Raw genomic sequence first — 21,913 nt, forward strand, 5'->3', positions numbered from 1 at the left:
AACAGAATCCCCCTCTAGGACCCCGCTTTGAGAACCACTGATCTAAACCACTTTATCTGCAGGTCAAACTGAAAGCAAGCCAACCTGAAATGTATCATTGCATGTGTAAGCTGTGATGGATGTTTGCAGCCAACAGTTTGGATGATATTCAATTTTGCCATTTATCACCTTTATTTTCACTTATAAGCAAATAATTTTGGGAACGACAGAGACTGACACAGGAGGAGAGAGAGGGAGAGGAAGGAGAGACAAAGACAAGAGGTGTTATGGTTTGCCCTGAGGGCCACTTTGACTCTTTATGTTTGGACATTAGTTCCATTTCCTGTTTTATTTTGAAGATGACTTCCTTGTGTATCTAATGTTAATCTTATTTCCTGTCTTTGCTCCTTGTTGATTGTCTGCCCCGCCCTCATGTGTTACACCTGTGTTCAATCACCCTTGCCTCCATTTTGTATTTAAGTCTCTGTCTTCGTCTTTGTCAGGTGGTCTGTTTCTGTTTCGCTGTGTTTCCTGAGTGTGTCCTTGAGCTTCCGTTTTGTGTTACTGGTTTCTAGATGATTTCTTAGTTCCATTTTGCCAGTTTTGTGAGGTGGTTTTCTTTATTAAAACCCTTTTTTCCCCATTTACACCCATTTTGTTTGTCTGCATTTTGGGTCCTTAGTTTCTCATACCTGACAAGAGGGATGAGCATTGAAGAGGGGAGAAAAACAGATTGCAGAGAAAGAAGATGACAGAAAGGTGGGGGGAAATGAAAATGGAGAGAAAAGATCAGATAAAACTGAACACCTGCACCCCAGTTTCCACCTTTCATAATATACTGTTTATTTCACATAATATTTCTGAATGTAAAGAAATGAGAACAGTGTGACAGTAGGCTGATAGGAAGCAGCCTACTGTCAAAACTAAGGGAATCAAACTAAGCATGGCGGCTCTGTCAAGCTGTGGATTTCTTTATACGCCATCAACTCAGCCAAACTCATCAGTTAGTCCTCATCCCCAAAATCTAAATCCCCAAAACTTCCCCATAAATCTAACCCCTGTTGTTTCTCCAAGTATGTTTTCCTTTAGTAAAATTAGCATCCAAAGGGTTTATAACAAAATAACTACACGCACACTTCTTCATTTTCCTTTTCATACGAAAAGCAGAACGAATGCTGCACTATAAGAATAGAACCAACCAGCTCTACTTGCAAATACAAGAACAATGCTCCTCCCTCATTCGTCTTCAGACTTTCACCATCAAAGGAGCAGAGAAAGAGCACGGAGGTCCTATCTGAGCAGCGTGCGGCAACCCCACATTAGCGCCTCTGCAGAGGACTTCACAGTTACTACAACATCAGTGCAGAGCAGCGGATTACAGCTTCCCACAAGCACCCTTTATGCACTACCAGGATAGAAGTTTGACGTCGAGGATTGAGCAAGGTGGAAGTGGAGAGCACAAGAAGCTGCTGAATATCAGCTGAGGCATAGGACTGTTGAGTCAAAGCTGGTTTCACTGTCTACAACGAGACCTGGGGTGAGGATATTAGTTGGCAACTAGATCAGAAGGAGGTGAGGGCAGCACACCACTCGGATGATAAGGTTCAGTAAGTGTGTATTTATGTGATATGGTTGGCAGCAATTCATTCGACCCAGGACAATTTTTTGTCACGGGAGTAAATTAAGCTTATCCATAATTATGTAGCAGCAAGGAGAGTGGACAAGGTGGGAAAGTGCAGTGGAACGTGCTGCTCATTAAATTCAGTGAGTCGGTGCGTGTGAAACATGCCACACACTCACACTTTCAACCTCCACGTTTGAAGCAAGAGTTTAGTACAAACACACCTTCTCTGCTGCAGCTGAAGAGTCTCTGAACAGCCTGTAGGTCCTGGAGGAAGGCTGTTATCACTGGCGCCTAACAGCTGACATTGCAGTGGAGCCTCGGTATGCTCGATATAAACTAGTTTGCAGTAAGTGTTGTCCAACCAAGTCAGAAGTAAGAGTTATTTATAGTTACTCTGAACAGCCGCACTTGAAAGCAGACAAAAAGACACTCGTCATAGAGAGGCGATTATAGTTTAAACATGGAGCTTAAACTTTCACACAATGTCTCCTAGAGGGCATTTTGTCCACATATATTTAAAAAAATGGTTGTGTAAAGAATGAAAAACGATCCTGAGAGAAAATTCCAAACCCGTCTTTATTTTCTCCCCCAGTTCTGACACTGGAAAGATGTGGGGCAGGGAGGTTTCAGACGCTACTCAACTATCTGACAAGCACTATGACTGGAGCACACTGACACCTTTAGCCATCAAATACTTCCACCGAGGGAGAAGGAGAGTCATCAGGTCCAAAGCCTCCAGATGGACCAGCAGGGGTTCAAAGTGTTCAAAGTGTTCTCCGTTTTTTCCGTTCCATTACTCAGATGTATGTCTTCGTGTACTCTGAAATAAAAACACAGAACTAATTAATAATAAAGAGAAAAAAGGAATCATGGAACCTTAAATCCTGAATTGAAGCTTCATTTTTGATCGGCTGAACTCACTTGTGGCGTCTTTCTTTCTCCATATTGTTCAGAAAGTTTGTCCCAACACTGTTGCAGAAGTTCCTACAAATATTTGCTTTGCCTTCACCTCCTGTCCATTTCATCCCAAAACCAGCTCCATGGGGTTTAAGTCTGGAGTCTGTGCTGCTCTTCCATCATGTGAGGCCACCATCTGCCTTTGTTCCTCTAAAGCTTTGGCTCATTAACTTGCTGTAGGATGAAACCCTGACTGACCAGTCTGTCTTCCTTTGTTACTTGCCTTTTGCAACAACATACAGCACCGCTGCCTGCGGTACAGTATTGTCCTACTAATACATCAGAGGGTGCAGTAACAGTAATAGTAATAGTTTGTTGCAACACTGCCTTTGCACAGACAGAGAGTTTGTACGTGATCAAAGGTTGTGGTACCTGTAGGAATTGTTTGTGTTAACTTAATTTACTTCCACTGCTGCAGGACAGCTGTAAGTGAATCAATTTCTTAATCCATGAAAAAGCATGAAAACCCCATTTTCTATGAGATGTACATGTTCTTATAGTTTTTGGTGACCTGAACATTTTTGTTTCCCCTGGGAAGTTTACCACTTATCTTTATAGCATTTACAGTTATACACTGGACTGAACTGCTTAAATTTCATTTTATGATGGAGTAATAATTGCTGCCAAGATCCTTTTGACCTTATTCACTACATCAGCAGTTCCTGTCCTGTTCTCTCTTAAATACTGACTGAGAGTTTTTTTTTTTCTTTTTTTGGCACTTCCCACGACTGAAGTGAGCCTCTCCCATCTCATCTCATTTCAGGTGAGAAAAAAATCATCTCAGAGTCTAATGTCATGACAGAAACAGGGTATCAAAGTGGTGGCACACTCCCAAAGTGGTTCTATAAAACTGATCACATTTATCTTGTTTTCTGCAGTGGGAATAAAGGGATGATGCATCATTGTATGGAACTGCTTACATGTATATATTAGCATAAGGGTCATTTAAAATCAGATTTTAGTGAAAACTCTAAGACGCTCACAGCTTGTAGTAAAAGGCAGTGGCCCTGTGTATGTGTACTTGTTACATATGGTGTGCATGTGGTTTAGAGAGTGGAAAGGAGGCTGGCAGAGGAAGTGCTGGATTCAGATGACTTAACAGGAGAAATGAGGTGGGTTTCTGAACTTAAAGTCAGTTCAGTCCGTACAAACGGTCTCCTGGTATGACCGATGGTCCTGAGGGACTCAGAGACATGAAAACATTTCAGAATTCCAAATGTTACTTCTGACCTTTAGACTGATTGGCTGTCACCAGCTTGGCCTGAACATCTCTCTACCTCCCACTGAAAATTTAAACTCAATTATTTGTGAAGAATGTGAGACTCAGTGTGGTGCCTTTGATGAACTACTGGCACCCTAATCACCCTCACAATGTGCACGGAGGTGATAGATTTAATTCACCAAAGATCAATGAATATGCTGATGAGTTAGAGAAGCCTCTGCAAAGATGAGGTTTGAGCAGTGAATGATGACTCACTCCTTTCTTTGCCCGCTTACTCCTGCTCATTGTGATGTACGAATGAATGGATGCAATCCCAGCATGCATCAGAGATACACAGCCCTTCCATTGCAGGGCTGTCTGTGATAACATGATATTCTATATTGATCCCAGTAGGGAAATTCTCCTTTTTTCCCTCAGAGGTCAGGGTCAGCCACTGAACAGTCGTGCCTTGCTCAAGGAGATGTAATAAGTGTGGATGTTTGCACAGAAAGAGGATAACATTGGTTGAAGGACTCCAGGAATTGATTAAATGTAACCTGATGACTGATGTGATTTATAGCTAGCTTGTGCTTTTCTCCGTGACACATATAATGGAGTGTGCACAGCAAATGAGGTTGCACACAACCTGAAATTTGAAGCAATTCACCACGGCTTTGTAACTGTATCTCTGTCCCTGACTGAGTAAATTAACAGGACCTGAAACTATACTGTAACAATAAATGAGAACACAAAGCTGGTAATGTCAGGAGAAAAAACAGTTGTGCTGATGATCACTGAGGTGATCTAACACATGGCCAGCTTTGTAAGCCTATTTGTGAATGCATCAGTAATGTCATGAGAGTGCCAAATATATCCAACAAGTGGTGAGGACAACTGATGCAACTTGAAGCAAGAGCAGGGATTAGCTGTGCACTGAGTCTGGAAGTTATGCTTTACAAATACTCTTAGTAACCATACACTTGAACTTTTAAAAAGCATGTTTTTCCTTTGTTTAAGTATGTTTTGATTTATGTCAAGGATATTTGAATAGCCCGTTTTACATTCGGGTTACATTAAGGGAAGAGCAACAAGAATTGAATACTGTTAACAAGCCTCAGTATTCTTATTCATAGTCTGTTTTGTTTTTCTTTAACCTATTATTTTGTTTCCATGGTCACCCAGTTTCTTTAGAGGGATGTTTATAGTTTTATGCTGTTTAATTACTACCCAAGTTCCACGTCTGTCTTAATATCACATTACAAATGATAGTGTCAATAAAACACAATATTGACATAAAATAATGACACAAATGCAATGTATAAATCCACCTCAATCCCACTACATGAGGTTGTGTGCACTGCACCTTTAAGAATGTAGTCAAAACAAAGCGTGGACTGGCCAGCCGCACGGAAGTGGTTTTGTTTCGATGGCTACCCACAATAATATGTGAGAAATGAGAGCTGCTATATATTTAAGATTTAGTTAGCTCACATAAAAGGGTTTATCATTTCATTAGTAGTAGTTTATTATTCCTTAATATTATTTTGATATCGTCTGAACTAAACGAAGGATAGCTAGCTTGTTAGCTAGCTTCATTAACGCAAGCAGACATGCCGTCCTACTCTGATTTGAGGAAAACCAACCACTTCTACTACTTCATCAAATTCACCTTAAATATCTACTCAATGCTCTTCTCGGTAAGTTTCTGGTCTATTGATTTACATCAGCATTGCATGCGCCATAGTAAGTGAGTTCGAGTCGCAACAGTGTGCTAATTGTAGTAGTAGGACACGAACCACCCAATAGCATGATTGAGACTTCTCTCCAAACTTCATTCAAAACAAATGCGTTTAAATGTACCATCTCCCCAAGGCACATACACACTATGTAGAAAATAACCTCAGGTATATTACACATCTGTACCATCTACTGAACAATTCGGCAGTCATCCCAAACAACCACCCCGATTCTTTTGATTACAATTTCAATTTAAATCATTGATTCACCTCAAACTCCAGCGAACTTCCACCTACATAGCTTGACAGCTTGTGACGGGGTTTACTTGTGATTTTATTTACATCAAACACCGTGTGTTGGATAAAAAACATACCGTATTTACTAGAAGAGTATATTGATTAAAAACAAGTCAAAAATCATGATTACAACTTTGTGCATGTGTGGTTGAGCCATTGAATAATTAGTTGCTATATCTTTAATGGAATTTGGTGTGGAATTCTCGGGATACTAGCTAGCTTGTGAATGGTTAGCTTACAACTGTAGACATTACCACTTCCGACAACATGCATCCTCCTAAATTTTAATCTGCTCATAATACAAGAATTGTGGGCAATCTGTTAATAGATCAATATACTGAGACATTAATAATTGCATTTGATTTTGAGACAATACACAGCGATCACCGGCTAACAAACAGCACGGTGGTGCAGGGCGTTGGATCGAGTTAAAGGGATGATAATGTTGGTAAATAGTTTTGCCGACAGATAATATGAGCAAACTGAAAGCCTCCTTTGTTCGTCATTCAACAAATTCAGGTTTATATTTTGATTAAAATCAGTTATATATTGACATAAAATTAAATATCCCCAGTTCATGTAGTTATCAGTTTGATCTTAAATGTTATCTTAAACATGTTGACAGATAAAGTTTTCTTGTATCTGGTCCTGGCATGTTCAGAGCTTTCTGGTTCATTTGAAATAAAGTGAACAGAAATTTATTTCTGGAAAGTTTCACTGTCCACCACTGTTCTCACTGTTTAATCTGATAGTGAGTTTAAACTGCTGCAGGTGAACACATTTAAATTTAATTCAAATAAACAAAGGTGTCTCAATGCCATTTGGAATGTGATGGCCAAGGAGAAGCACAGATCCAATCAAGGATAAAGATGAGCTTGGTGTTTAAATGAATTAATTTAGTTAATTAATGTAAACTTTGGTTGTGGCAGCTCAATAAATGATCTAATTTCTGTCGTGAACTGTGGTCATGTTTTAGTTTGTTGAAATGGCTGGGGTTCATTTTGGATCCAGCAGCCACTTTAAATGCTGGACGGGTAAGTGAGTTTCTTGCCAGACCAATAAAAAGTAAAGATGAGTCATCTTAAGCCTTCATCACCCCACTTCCAAACCACTATGTTATGTCTGGTTTTATACTTCATCCATCTCACTCCACTCAATCTCTACAGTACCCCTTCAGTAATATTGTCAGAATAATTTGAACCACCACCAATCTGTTTTTATTATTATTATTATTGTTATTATTATTATTATTAATCTTATAGCAAATTATTGAATATGACTCAGCAGTATGAGTCCATTAGCACTCCAGAATCCCTTTCATATGTTCTCCCCTTTACTATCTCTCCCTCTCTTTACTGTTGTAGACAGAAGCTCCTGCAGAGCTAAGCTAATAGCTTTACACTTAAGTAAATTTGTCTTTGCTATTGTAATGTTTGGTTAATGCAATTTCAGTATGACTCTTATGACACGAATAAAGCTGCGGGTGTCCAGTGAGAACTACTCCGCATCATCCAGTGTAATGTGAATGGGTCTGCTTGATTTTCATTCTTCTTAAGAAGGAACAACAACTAATCAGTAGTTACTGTAGAGCAGGTCTCGCTTTTACTTGGACCCCTGTGACTTTGCACAGTGTCACTGTTCAGCCATCAGAACATCATTGGGATCCAGCTGACCCTTAGATTGCAAGGCATGCTGTCCTTCCAATGTCCTGTGATGACTCATACAATGCTAACAATTCTTGTGTTTTTCAGGATTATGTTAGATCCCTGTCCACACAGTCTGTTCGTCATTCTTATCTTCATCACTGCAGCAGTGAAGGTAGAAAGGGCAACTTCAGAAGTGGGAATCAAGCCAGAGTTATGTGCCAGTGCTTTATGGAGGGTTGAGAGCAGTAAATGGAGTTGAAGTAGATGTACCCAACTCTTCAGATAGATTGCTTCCTTTTCCAATCGAAAATCAATAGTAGGGAAATAAACACTGTTTATTTCTTCTCTTTTTGTAGCTCTTGCATGAACTAAATATAAAAAGGGGTTGTGACACAGTATCTGGCTAATCTGTCAACATGTGCCCTAAAGATATTTTACAGTTTTCAGTGAGCACAAAGGGTTAGACTTAATTAGACTTTTTAATGTAATACACTTGACACATGACAGTGATTCACTGTGAGGCACTGTTTTTCACCACACTTAGCAGTTAGATGCAGTGGTAGAAAGTTACTAAGTACATTTACCCAAGTACTATATGTTTGTACTTTACTTAACTATAATACTGTTTTCTGTGCAACACAAGCTGCGAAATTATCAAAAGTAAATGCGTAGTTTACACATCATGTTAACTGTCTGGCATATCATTTGGTTAATTCTGACATCTTTTACAAAGCTACATCACAGCAATTTTTTGAGTGACAACAAGAGGCAAACAGAAGAGAGCAAAGAGAATACAAAAGTTCGAGATGAACTGAACTTGCTTGTGAATTTGATGCCACACAGGTTGGGAACATTTTGACAACAGACACTTCTTCTGTTACTGCCTGGGACTGGCGAAACTGTTTAGCAAGAAGGCTGCTCTGTTATTAGATTTATTGTGGCAAAGAAAATCAGTATTTCAAATGGTTTTTTTTTTTCTTTAGTTTTGAAGTTGTATTTATTTGTAATCAAAAAATTGATCTGCTTGGCAGTAGGAGTTGATTGATGGGCTGGAGTTGAATAGGCCTGCTCTATGCCATTTATTACAAATACAACTCAGAGAGCTATTGTACATACTCCACTACATTTATTTGACAACTGCAGTTCTGGTTATTTTACCAATTTAAGATTTTAAATTTAAAAAATGTGATAAGCAATACAACACAGTGTTAAAAATGAAACCTGTATTTCCCAACGTTCTTGTCTTGTTCCACCAAAGTACAATTTTCTCTCTAAACATTACAGATACTTTTGTTGAATTAACTGTTCAAGATCCAAAGAGTTAAAATGACCCAATATTTCACTAAAAAGACAAAGAATCAGCGAAAATCCAAAAAACAACATTTTGTGCAGCAGAACTTTTCTAACCTATTAATCATCTGTAGACCCCCCCACCACCACCACCACCAATGTTTTCCTGTGACCCTTTGGATGTGGTAGATACACTAAACCAAAGTACCTAACAGTGTATTTAAAGTGGTGAAAATAGCTTCAACTCAACCTGTTGCAACAGAAAAATGTAACACAACTTGAATCACTTTGAGCAATCTAATATATAATATCGAAACACTCAAGTGCCATTTTCCTGTTGAACAAGTATTTTTATGTTTGAGTATTAAGGTACATTGTGTTGAAAAAAACAATTTCTATGTTGTAGATGTAGAAGATCAGAGTATTTCTTCCACCACTAGCTGGATGTCAAAGTGTAAAGCAAGGCTGTGCACTGGCTGCACTGTGGAGCTCAGTCTGATTTGTGATGGTGCAGCCCACCACGTTTTAGCCCCATTTTTCTATTTTGTGTGCCCCTAGTCATCCTTTCACATTTTGTAGCCTTTATCCAACATGATGTGAGTATTCAGGGCAGGCTCAGCATATCCTGGGGTTTGTGTACTGGAAACAAAAGCGTCTAGACCAGCACATATAATAAACTGGGAAAAGAATTCAGATTGTATACTAAGTTTTACAGATAGAGCCTGAAATGTGACTAATTTCAGGTATTCTTGTGCATTGTGAGCTGGCAAGAATGACCCCTCAATCAACGCTTGAACTATACAGGATACTGTTAGGTGTCATTAGTATTGCAAAAACGCAGACCCATAATATCTGAAGAGGAAATTTCCTGCGATATGTCATGGGCACAACTATTTAATCCAATTGTGATTTGATTTGATCAATGAATAAAGAAAAAAAACTGAAAGCCTGCCAGCTGATGTAGTGATGCCATATAAGTTGTGTTTTAAACCAAAAAAATCAAAGTGGCAAAAAACTCAAATGGCAACAAAAGCTAAATTTACATTTAAGAAAATCTGTTTCAGCTGTTTTTAATTTTACATGTTCAGTATCACTGACAAAATCACATCACTGTTGTTAACATCATTTTCTCTGGTGCCATCCTTTGTTTTGGGCCTTCATACTTTGAAAATGCCATCATAGGTTTGTGGCACACAGGCATTGTGGAATAATCCTGTCTGAGTCTCCTGCCATGAGGGGGCACATGTCCACCGCTTCATTCACTGCATAATTCCAGTAAGTGGATATGGTTGCAGTTAATGGATCAGAGCCTTATCCTGTCTTAAGGATCAAATCCACTTAAAAGCATTTCATTAGACTGGATTTCACTGTCCTATGGTAAAAAATTAAGTTTGCAAAAATAAATAGATAAATATAACTTTCAGTGTCAGGCCTTGACACTATAGGGTGAAACCACTGTTTGGCTGCTAAGGCTTAAAGTAGAGAAGCTACATTCAACACTTTCAAGTCTATTCATTTCCATCAACCAAAAACTGTTATATTTTTATTTGACATTAACCCAGAATCGTCTCCTGAGATTGAAATCTAATCTTCAAGCGACTTCTGTTTAAAATCTGCGCCATATTTCAAAAATCTTTCACAAAATAGCAAAAGGAAGCTTCCACAATGAGCAACGTGCATTTACTTTTGGACTTTACCCTTTTTCAAAGGGGTCTAAATACTCTCTGAAGCCACTGTATATTAAAAGAACTGAACAGTATTGAGTTTCAAATGTTATAAAGTTAAAGGTTCCTTTGATGTCAGACACTGACTTCACACAAATAATACATCCAGAGAGATGTGTGAGAGTGAATACATAGTTCAAAAAGTGTCACTGTTTGTTCGCCACACTGAGGATTGTCAGCTGTTTCATGAAGCCTCTTTGTCTCTCTCTCTGTCCCCCAGCTGATGGGTCTTTGTGTGCTGTGCGTGGGGGTGTACGCTGAAGTGGAAAGGCAGAAGAATCGAACCCTGGAGGGCCTTTTCCTGGCTCCTGCTGTGGTGCTCATCCTGCTGGGCCTGGTGATGTTTACTGTGTCGGTGGTGGGCATGGTCGGATCCCTCCGGGACAACAAGACCCTGCTGCACATGGTAGGGATGATGGAGGAGGAAGAGGAGTGTGTGCAGGTTGTGTTGTGTACATGATATACACTCAGCTGGGAGTTTATTACTTTTAGCTAAAACTAATGTTGTCTAATACAGCAGTCCTGCAATAATGAAGGTTATAAGGTTCATCTTTTATTGAAATAGTTTTAGAGAGGTGTTGATTCAACTGTATGATCGTTTTGGAGAATGTAGTTTGTGCTGCTGTTGAACTGTATTGCAGTATACAGAGAAGTGTTTCTATTATTTAGCCTACTCTCACTGATATTAATGGGGTGGGCACAATAGTAGAAACACCTTTCCATATAATGCAATACAGTTTTACAACACCACAAACTGCAGCCTCCAAAATAAGATTTATTGCAGGACAGTAGTATTGGACAGGATTAGTTTTAGCTAGGTGTACCTCATCAACAGTGTGTGTGTGTGTGTGTGTGTGTGTGTGTGTGTGTGTGTGTGTGTGTGTGTGTGTGTGTGTGTGTGTGTGTGTGTGTGTGTGTGTGTGTGTGACGAACCGTTTTTTTTTGTTTTTTTTGGTTTTTTTTTTTACGGGTAACATTCTGATTAATTATGGTTCTTGTTCCAATTTAAGTTTCACTATTTTAGACAATTTGGGTTGTCAGCCAAAACAGACAAATTATACATTCAAGTGTCTAAACACATAGGTGTTTAAATATATATGTATATACTGTAAAAGTCCTGTACATAAACTTACACATACATCAATCCTGAGAGATAAACGGCGTGTTTAGAGTTTGCACAACAGCAGCAGCTCATAAAACATATAAACCAGTTATCGCTTCGGATGCCTTTTTTTCTCTCCTCAAATGCAAAAAACACAGCTGTTGGTGTTGCCAATAACGGCAACCGAGCTCAAACGGAGCAGGGACATTTTACCACGGTTGCTATGCAACTGTCTAATTAGCTTTAGCTAAATAACGTTAACTGAAAAAGGGGATTAAAAGTTTGACATAAAAAAGGAAGTTAATGATGTCTATGGTTATGCTTTGAAGAAGAGGATGAGGAGCTAATTTTATACCGAGGAAGCGATAAAGTTAATGTTACTCTCTGCGAAACATATAGATAACGTTCCTTCATGTGCTGATATTTGCTTCGCTGCTGTTTGACTAGTTAAATACATTTTTTAACTGAGTTTTCTATTTAAAACCTTGTCAGGAAATATTCCATAAATAAAAGCAGTTTTTTTTGGGGTGTCCCAGTTTTGAGTTTCTGACCCCAATTCCAACCCCATATATATATATAGTATATCAGACAATCTTGTATATACCTAAACCAGCTGCCCAGTGCACACCAAAGCTACAACCTTAAAATGTGACAAGAGAGAACCTAATTCATCCTGAAAGAAATGTTTTTGCTTCTCTACAGAGCAGCAGAGGAAGTGTAATGCAAATTAAATTCAGTACAAGCGAAAGAAGTAAGTGACGCAGTGAAATAACAGGAGTTAATGCTAAAGTTGGCACGCCTTTTTTTCCACAAGGCACTTCATAAATACGGTTCAAAACTATAAAGTTAATAAGCTTCAATTACTCACCTGAATGAAAGTTTAACTGGAATTGATGTGACCCAATCAGCTGATGGTTTTTCCTAGAGAGGACTAATCACTTGTTTGGCCACGAAAACACTCAAGTTTACATCAGGTTTTACAGAGTGGAGGTTCTTCACTCATAAATGATCTTTGGCCAAGCGCTAACACCAGCTTGCAGAGTACAGACAAACCAGACAGCAGCCCGGTTTCATGGTTACATGTCATGAAGTTCTTTGTGGAGTTAGCGTTGATACACTGCTGGATTTGGGCACATTTTATCCACCGCATGGAGACAGTGGTTCTCATAGAAAAGCTTAGGAAAGCAGCTGTGTGCTGCACTTTACTGGAGGGGACAAGTTAACCAGACATACAGTATATCTGCCAAACCAACCAGTTAGTCCTCATTCTTGAAGTCTTTCCTCTTGTGAGACTGATAGATACTGTTTGAAAGTTGCTACCTGAATGTTTAGCACGCTGTGCTTTGCTAATAAGTGTCAGTGTCTGTATTACATTATTAAATCGGTGTATGTTGCCAATCCAGGAATATTTTCACCAAAATATTTTCAGATAAGCACTCTAATTTGCATGCTGCACTGTAGAGTCCAGATGTCAAGCAGCTTTGCAACACTAGAGTAGACAGTAGAGAAGGATAAGCGTCTGATCAGGGTTAATTTAGCTGAAACTGATCCCTGAAAACATGCAGGTCAGGTTAATTAGTGACTAAATGAAGGTAAGTCTAAAAGGTTTTTTGTCTCTGCGTGTCAGCCCTGTGATAGACAGACAACCTGGACAGGCCCCAGCCCTAGACCAGCCTCTAAAGGATAAACAGATATAGTCAGTGGGTGGATGATCAATTAAAATATTCCTGGATCAACTTGAGACATCTCTGTCATTATGTTCTGGTTTGTGTCTTTGATGTGTTGAAAAGGAGTTGCTGTGTCAGTGTCGGTCAGTTCTACAGACACATTTTGGTAAATGACTATGTTAAGTAGTTTCCTGAGTGTGTTGGTTGCTAATTATATACCATGGGGATACTGTATGAATCTCGTCTCCTTCCTCCACAGTTCCTCTGTGTTCTCTGTGTGTTGCTGCTTCTCCAGGCGATCGCACTCACCGCGGCTCTCATCTTTGAAAAGAAGGTGAGTGTACACAGCCTGTACGTTCCTGTATACTACCCCGCCCCTAATGATACCCTCAGCCTCACTTGTCTCACTTTGCTGTACTTTCTGACTGGCATCATGTTTGTCAGCGCTAATAACAGTGACCACCTCTCCTCTGTGTTTCTCCATCTCTCTGTTTTGTCTAGACGTCTGCTTTGTTTCAGAGCAGCATACGAGAAGGAATCAAACACTACTACGATGATCTGGACTTCAAAAACATCTTGGATTATGTGCAGCAAAAGGTTATATGATATTTTATCTAGAGGATGTGGGCCGACAGGAAATTTATTGGGCTGAGATACATAGAGACATATTTATTACATGGGAGGATAGTACTATCTTTAAAATGTGTATACAGGTGCCATGGAAAGATGGTATGATCTGATATTATTGCTATAAACAGAGCTTTAATGTAAACTTCAGTCATTTTTGGTATCCTGTGTTTTGATCCAGCCAGTTCAGCTGCAAATTGATCTTTTCACGTTTTAGAGACAACATGCTTGTTGATCTCAGTATTGATTATCTTAATTATTAAATGTGCAGTGTTTTTCCATTATGCTTACTAGAAAAGCCAACAAAAAAAACTTCCCCTTAAAATCGTTCTGGTACATTATTATTTTATAACTTCTGAAGATCCAACACAGACGAGCACTGTGGGGTAATTTGGCTGTTTTCAAACATGTTAGCTGTTTTGATAGTGTTACGCCTCTGCAGTTTCTTTAATGAGAGAACTTAAAGACACAATGATGGAGACAACCTCCGTCATTTGGCTCTTCTAAAAACAGACTTCAGAAAATCTAGAGGTAGTTTTCAGAACAGCAGAAAGATAAAGTGTTGTGTGCCTGACTCTGTGGATGGATGGTGAAGAGCTGCAGAAACAGTGCAGGGAAAAAAGGTTCATGACAACTTGTTGTGGCATCCTGCAGCTATAAAAGAAAAAAGTGGGTATTTAGCAGTGGCGGCTGCCGGTCTTATAAGGAGGGGAAGCTCATTTTCGGCCTACATCATAAAATGTGTCCGTTTATTTATATGTAAATTCGCAGAGTGACAGAAGAGAGTCACCAAACACAACGCTAGTTGTTTTTAACAAAGACGAAGTCACTGAGGACCAGTAACGTCTCCAGATCAACTCCGAACAACGGAATGAAAAACTTGAAAAATGCTCCGGTGGATGCTTATACTTCAAGATCGCTGATTTGCTCATTTCGCTGTCAATCAAAAAGGGACTCAGCCTCAGACAGATCATCCAATCATCATGCAGAAGCCGAGCGTCCGGGCCAGCCCACTGCCCCATAGACCCCCAGAGACGCTCAGCGTCCGATGGGCGGGACAAAGCCCAGCATTTATCCAATGAGCGTCTAGTTTCGCTGCAGTGGAACAACCCACTCTATGCTTCCCCATTGAAGTCAGTAGACGCTCGGCGTCTACACTGTAAAGCACTGTGGCGCTGCGGGGATGAATGAGAAGGAAGTCATGTCGGTTACCTGTGATAAGTAGCTGATTCTGAACAAAAGATGAACCTGTTCTAGCGCATATTTAGTCAATGAAATGTACACACAACAGTACATATTTGACCACTTATTTTGTTGACATTTTAGGGGAAGCTGAGCTTCCCTTGCAGTCTTAGAGCAATCGCCACTGGTATTTAGGAAATGTTTCTTTTGGTCTCTGTTTGAGATAAAGATCTAATCTGTGCTATAACAGTAGAACTTAAATTAGTATCAGCTCTACTGAAGGATAAACAGTCCAGGTTCATCCTCTTTATTTATTGCACTTCAAAATGAATGGCTGTAATGGATATTTGATGTTTGACTCTGAGCTCTGAAAATATTCTCTTGCCTCTCGTCTTCAATCATTTTCACAGTTTGAAAGCTTTCTATTCAGGAATCCACGCTGTTTTTTCATCCCCTGCATCAAGAGCAGAGGGCAATAAATCCTGCCTCCTAGCTCATGTGCGTCCGTTCTTTTTTCTATTTTCCCTGCTTGTAAAAATGTCTTACCTGCACAGCCAGTTTGGTGCCTGGTAGAATGACGTGCAGCCGCGGTCAGGCGATCACAAAGATGGAGGTGTCCTTCATCGTTTAGGAAAGCTCTCAACACGTTGGACACTTGATTGAGTTTTCTCTGCAAAGTACTTTCAAATGACAGCCTTTAATTGATTGTCAGAACCGCTGCAGTCTTCACATGAACACCTGTTTTCCACTGCAGACACTGACTTCAGTTTTCTGAAGAGCTGGATGTACAGAAAGATAATTAGTCTGCCTGTGTGGGGGGAGGACTGAGGGGGGAACAGGTGTGGATTGTACTCAGTGTAACTCAGTGGGGTTTTTCATTTGAAGAGATCTGAAAAGAGTTGAGCTTGTGCTCATGTTAATTTGTTTTCATGCTTGGTTCCTAATCGCCGTGCTTCTCTTACTGTTTTGTTTTCCAGTTTTCTTGTTGTGGAGGGGATGAGTATAAAGACTGGGGGGTCAACCAGTACCATTTCTGCAATGGCACTGGTCCACTGGCCTGTGGGGTTCCATACACTTGCTGTGTTCGCCGCAAGGTGAGTGCTGGTAACACACATGGAGCAAACAGACCTTCACATGCCTTTTAGCTCAGGTGTAGTCTGACTCATGTTCAAACAGACTTAATACAAACAAACCGAGAGGACTGACAGGCAACTCACTGATTGGACAGTCTTTAGCACTATACATGAACCCATCAGGAAGTCAGATTCCTGGGACTGACAGTAGGTTATGCTGCACATTACTGCACCGCATGTCTTTATTTGTCTTCTCCGGTGTTAACATTTCTGGAGGGAGTAGTTTTTGCTTTTATTGGGGAACTGCTTCAATGCAGAGTTGAACACACACTTAAACAAACATTTGTTTTAAATGAAATCAGTGCATGTTTAGTTTCTTGGAAGGCCATAATCAGACTGAAAACATGCACCAAGCTGACTGTAAAAAGATTAAAGTTGTGACTCTCTCTATTTGTGCAGACTTTTGATTTCTACTCTAAGATGAGTAACCACTTCAACCAGTTAATGAGCGAGTATTGATACCATGTGATCCCAGTATCAGCCTGCTGCAGACATCCATCCTGTTAGATAATCCCAGGCCCTCCTGACAGATGGTTCAGATCCAGAAACTAGCCACTGACTTCGTGATGACTTCTGCTTTATGACAATGAAAGGAATACTTTTTATTCACACTACAGAGACATAATTCATTGTGAGAGAGGTGGCTCATCCAGCTAACAGGAGATGTGCTGCAATTCTTAGGTATATAGCCTTTGGGAGATTTCTCTCTTTAAATAAAGTGTTGGTCCCTCGTGGCCCCCCGCCACTCTCCATATGCCCCGTATCACTCCCCACGTCCCTCGGCTCAAAGCACTGATACGGTCTCTGGAAGCAGTGGAGCTGAAATGGAGAAATTAACTACAGAACCATCCCGTACTCACACACACATACACCAGAGATAGAGGGCTTGATTAGAAAAGCTGAACGTTGGCTAGGTTTCTGCTGTTATCAGTTCCTACCTGTCAGGACTGAAGCCATTTTGTAAATGCTTAAGTTCATGCTCTGGCTGGCAGGGGCCAGGTATACCTGCCTGTGAGGAGCATTACTTCCAGAAAGGTCCCCATGGTGTTTCCCCTGGCCACCTTAGGTGTCTGACTCTAAATCTTGACTCTTTGCACAGATGGGAGAGGTCATCAACACTCTATGTGGTTACAGGACTCTGGATAAACAGGTAAGAGGAACTCCTGGTTATTGTACAGATTTAGTCCTTTGGCATTTGTATCTCTGAGTCCCAACACAACACAGCACAGATGCAGTGGAGGTTATGATAACATTTTTGGACCTCCAACCAAACCATTCATTTGTTGATGTTATACTCACTGAGTAGAATGGATCATTTCTGGTGTTACAACATGAGTTCCTATTGATTTTTTTTTCATCAAATCTTCATGATTATTATGTTTAACTTTGCTCTTATTTCATATTTAATCACATTGACTTATGTTGTAGTAATAAAAAATACAGTTTCATGATGTGAATCTTATATCCAAATTATGACACATGACATGACGTCTAACCCCCAACACTTTGTAGATCAAATAACCATGCAAATGTGTTTACAAGTCAATGCACTTTCATCATATTGATGCAAAATCCAATAAAAAGAGTGAAAATGGTGAGAAAACAAAATCCAAACAGTAATCTATATTGATGATACAAAATAACCTCAAATAAATGTGTAGTTTAGTATCATTATATAATAGTAGCAATAATATATAATAACAATAATAATAGTTTCAGAGTCCTCATCTCTGAAGCCTTCTCACTCGTCAAAGTTAACCATGACATTAAAGGAGCAGTGTGTAGGATTTAGTGGCATCTAGCGGTGAGGCTGCAGATTGCAACCAACTGAATACACCTCCCACCACCCCTCCCTTTCCAAGTGTGAAAGAGAAACTATGGTGGATCCTCAGATAACGTAAAAATGTGAAAGAGCCAGTGTTTGGTTTTTTCCGTTCTGGGCTGCCGTAGAAACATGGCGGACTCCCTCTAAGCCAACAAAACACAACAAATCTTAATTTCAGGTGATTATACACTAATGAAAAATATTTATGAATATTATATTGCATTTTTGCCGTTAGTTCCCCTAAATTCTGCACACTTTTCACCCACATATAGCTTGTTAGTCAGTCACACATTCACACACTCTTGTGTCACTCTCTGTAAGTAGTTATGAAGATTTTCTTTCTGGCAGTAAGTAATTTCAAGCATTTTCAAGCTGTATAAGTTCCGCTGTGACACCGGTAATTCTTGGCAGTTCGACAGCTCATTTGGTCCCGGTCTGTTTTTGTTTTTCTTCAGGTGACACTTTTTTTATTTTTCAGTTTGAGGCTGTTATAGTTTGAGTCCAAAACTGAAAACTTTCCTCTTGTTGTCTCCCTCTGGCCTCAGTATCAGCGTGAAAACCTTCATGAGTTGATCCACGTGCGAGGCTGCATCCATGCAGTCAACCTCTGGATGAGTGACAACATTGGAATAACCATTGCATTCTGCTGTGCCATTGGGCTGCCACAGGTAATTTAAAACTCGACCCGATTCACTGAAATCCAGCTGCCCTAAAAGCCCTCTCTCCAACCACTTTCCAACTTAGGCATAATATTTTAACTGTAGATTTCCCACTTCCTGTGGAAGACTAATTCACATTTTCATTATTTACACATTGCAGATTTTTAGCACAGAATGAATTGATTGTGGTGTAACTTTAACTTTTCAAAAACTTGCTTCACTGACTCAGTTTGTGACAGTTTGTTTACTTCATACTTTCATTTGGTAAATCTGAGTTTGTCTACTATACATTACAATGTCCACAAATCTAAATCACAAATGTAGACGTGTTGCAGCCCCCTCAGAGAGGGGTAATTACTATAATTACTTTTCTAAAACGGCTGCATAAACAGCATCAGTTCTCTCCAGCGCTACTCCTCCAGAATAAATTGTAGCTCATACAAGCTGCAAGAAAATTTTGGTCCAATTAAAAACAAGCACCTACTGCAGGAACATCATGAATTGTTTGCTGTTGGGTTGTTGTGGCTTGTGCACACTTGAGTCTGATTTCTTGTAAATATGTGTTCCTATACACAAACAGCAGCGTGACTGTTGGGGATATTGGGTTACTGCGGACCGTGTAAAAGCTTGACTCAGAATATAACTTTTATCAGGTTATTCAACGTTGCAGAGTCAGATTAAATCTGAGACCTTATCTCTCATTGAAACTTGATCTAAATGCCAAGATCCTGAGACAGAAGAGGTGTCACTCTGTTGGAGTTGTTGGGACTAAAAATACACTCAGTCCCTTTGTGATTGCACAGAGAGCACAAAAACACAACAACACCCAAGTTAATTGCTTTGCTCAGGGGCTTAACGTTAGCAAACTCATGGAATTAGTGTTAATTAGCGACAGTTGAAACAACCTCATGTTGGTAACAACCTGTGAATGCTCCTGGTATTGATCCATTAAGGGACTGTCTCAGGACATCTCTAACTGTTATATGCAGCAAATGCCATAGATTTCATAGGGATGGCTGTTGTTCAGGGTGTCAGCCCCTCACTAAATTGATCACAAGACAAGATTGCATTGATCTGCAGGGATTACCACCTGTGCCACCTGTGCTGTTAGACTTCCCATCTCATATCTTTTTGAATGATATAATGATATGAAATGGGAGCTGCCTAAATAACAGAAGGACTCTATAGGTTTGTTTCTCAGATATCATGTTTTTTCTGTCAGGTTGGCATGGCTCACTACCCATGAGCCTTTGCTGCCAAATTCAAAGTGCTTTGTTGTTGCAGTTATGAATAAAACACGGTGCTATCGTAGCAGAATTCATCCAAACTTGAACCGATCAGAAGAAACTGATTCAAGCTGCAGATTGTGAGTTCACTTTTCTGAACAGTGTAATCTGTTGCTTTCACACGGCATTGTGGCACATGCATAAAAATTTCAACCACAGTGGTCAGATGTTTCTTGCAGAAATGCACACTGGGTGTTGTAGTTAACTTCTCACTTTATGTTTTAATGCACACATGTTTGTACCACCTACTTTTTGACAAAGAACCAGATATGCAGAATGCTGCTGCAGATTTTTTTTTTGTACTAATGACTCACCCAGGAGAGTTTCGTGTCATCCAAAGTGTCACATAACTGCCTGTGGAGAAATGAATTAGATTTTTACTTTTAGCACAAGAGGTGCCCAAAATAACTATTTCAAAACTCCCATTTCTGTAAAGTAGAAAAAGTTTTGGATCAGCACCAGTATCTGTACATTATCTTGTGGTGCTTGTTTTCCCTGCACATACTTGTTGTCTTGATGGCTGGGTGATCTAAGGCCAAGTGCTGAAATGATTGATTGGTTAATAAATTAGCCAGTGACAAAAAATTAATCGATGCCAAATTGTCATAATTGAAAAGACATTAAAGTCATTTATCCTTTTTTTTTTTTTTTTTTTTTTTTTTTTTTTTTTTACATTTCTTGAGTTAAATGAATTTATCAATGAAACTAATTATAGATTGACCTTGCGTTTATATGAAGATGTCCCCATGTCTCCCTGCAGCTGCTGGGCATCATCCTGAGCTGCGTCTTCTGGAACCTGCTGGTGGACATGAGCGAGTCGGCTGACATGGTGGACTTCAAGCTGAAGAAGTCCGAGTTTGAGTACAGTGAGCTGGACCTGGCCGGCGCCGGCTGGTGTATGTGTCTACCGAGGGATGGCGGCTACCTGCCTGTCCCTGCCTCTGAGCCCGACCTTGACCCCATTGACATTCACCTGGAGAAGCTCAAGAAGCAGCCACCTCGCACACACTCTCAGCTGCGAGAACTGCAGCAGTCCAGATCGGCCACTGGGCTGGACGAGGTAGACGTTGGCAGGAAGCAGAAAAGGGAACACTGAGTGGTCTTTTTGCCCTTTCTTGCCTTTTGGGTTTTTGCCTTTTTTTCTGTCATTGTATTAATTGCATTTGTTGGAGTTGTGTTGCACTACTTGATGGTTGAACATGTCAGTCATTGGATCAAGAGAAATTTGGTCAGCTAAAGGGATCAAAAGTACTTTGGCACTTTGTTGATGAATTTGTTTACAGCAAAATTTAAAGGAACAACATGCGACACTGGCTTTTTTAAGAACATTTCATTTGTCTTGTTTGTGACGGTTCATAATCAAAGATTTATAGCATTATATCACTTTTAATTTAATTTTTTTAGCCTTTGAAATTGAGCTATGTCTCACGTGCTAAAGCTTACCTCAGGCTGTTTTGACAATAGCCCAGTAGTCAGAGGACGGTACTATTTGGTGTGTAAATTAATGGTAGCTTAAAAAGATGTTTTTCAGTGTCGGAGAAATAGGAATAGCCAAGTATGTCTTGCGTGTAACGTCTGTGACGGATGTATTCAGTTTGTGTATTATTTCTTTTTGTTATGATTTTAATTTGAGTTTGTGCAATCAGTGTAAATTGTAAGACTGATAGTTGTGGAATAACATGGGATGCATGTTTTGTACTGTATATGAAGTAAATTAAATAAAAGGAAAAAAAAAAAAAGAAAAGGAAAAAACTGTTTACATGTTAGGCTCTCATCAGGGGGACTTCAGTCTGTTCCATTTTTAAACTAAACTTTTTATTCCTTCCATCTTTTAAAGAAACAACTACAAGGATTATCAAGACTACAAATTCAGTAAAAAGCTACTCTGATGGTTTTTTGTATCTGAGTTATGCACTGTTTTGAGCTTCCCCCTAGCTCCTGCCTTGTAACAGCACAACTGTTCTTGTCAATAAAGCTG

General features: G+C 39.7%; 1 protein-coding gene across 1 annotated transcript; it reads left to right on the forward strand.

The window, feature by feature from the left end:
- Positions 1-5,164: 5,164 nt before the first annotated feature.
- LOC111229330 (tetraspanin-15-like) lies at positions 5,165-21,913 on the forward strand. The gene is made up of 8 exons (XM_022755620.1): positions 5,165-5,458; positions 10,675-10,860; positions 13,483-13,557; positions 13,725-13,820; positions 16,010-16,126; positions 17,265-17,315; positions 18,536-18,658; positions 20,696-21,913. The coding sequence occupies exons 1-8, from the start codon at positions 5,372-5,374 to the stop codon at positions 21,029-21,031; spliced, it is 1,071 nt and encodes a 356-aa protein (XP_022611341.1). The 5' UTR covers positions 5,165-5,371; the 3' UTR covers positions 21,032-21,913.

The sequence above is a fragment of the Seriola dumerili genome, unplaced genomic scaffold (assembly GCF_002260705.1).
Source record: "Seriola dumerili isolate Sdu_G_001 unplaced genomic scaffold, Sdu_1.0 BDQW01000017.1, whole genome shotgun sequence".
NCBI lineage: Eukaryota > Metazoa > Chordata > Actinopteri > Carangiformes > Carangidae > Seriola > Seriola dumerili.

Excerpts from the sequence above, each read along its gene's own strand:
- LOC111229330 (XM_022755620.1), top strand. The coding sequence starts at position 5,372 with ATGCCGTCCTACTCTGATTTGAGGAAAACCAACCACTTCTACTACTTC. Across the intron at positions 13,821-16,009 it reads TGGATTATGTGCAGCAAAAG|TTTTCTTGTTGTGGAGGGGA; the intron begins GTTATATGATAT and ends TTTGTTTTCCAG. Across the intron at positions 18,659-20,695 it reads GTGCCATTGGGCTGCCACAG|CTGCTGGGCATCATCCTGAG; the intron begins GTAATTTAAAAC and ends GTCTCCCTGCAG.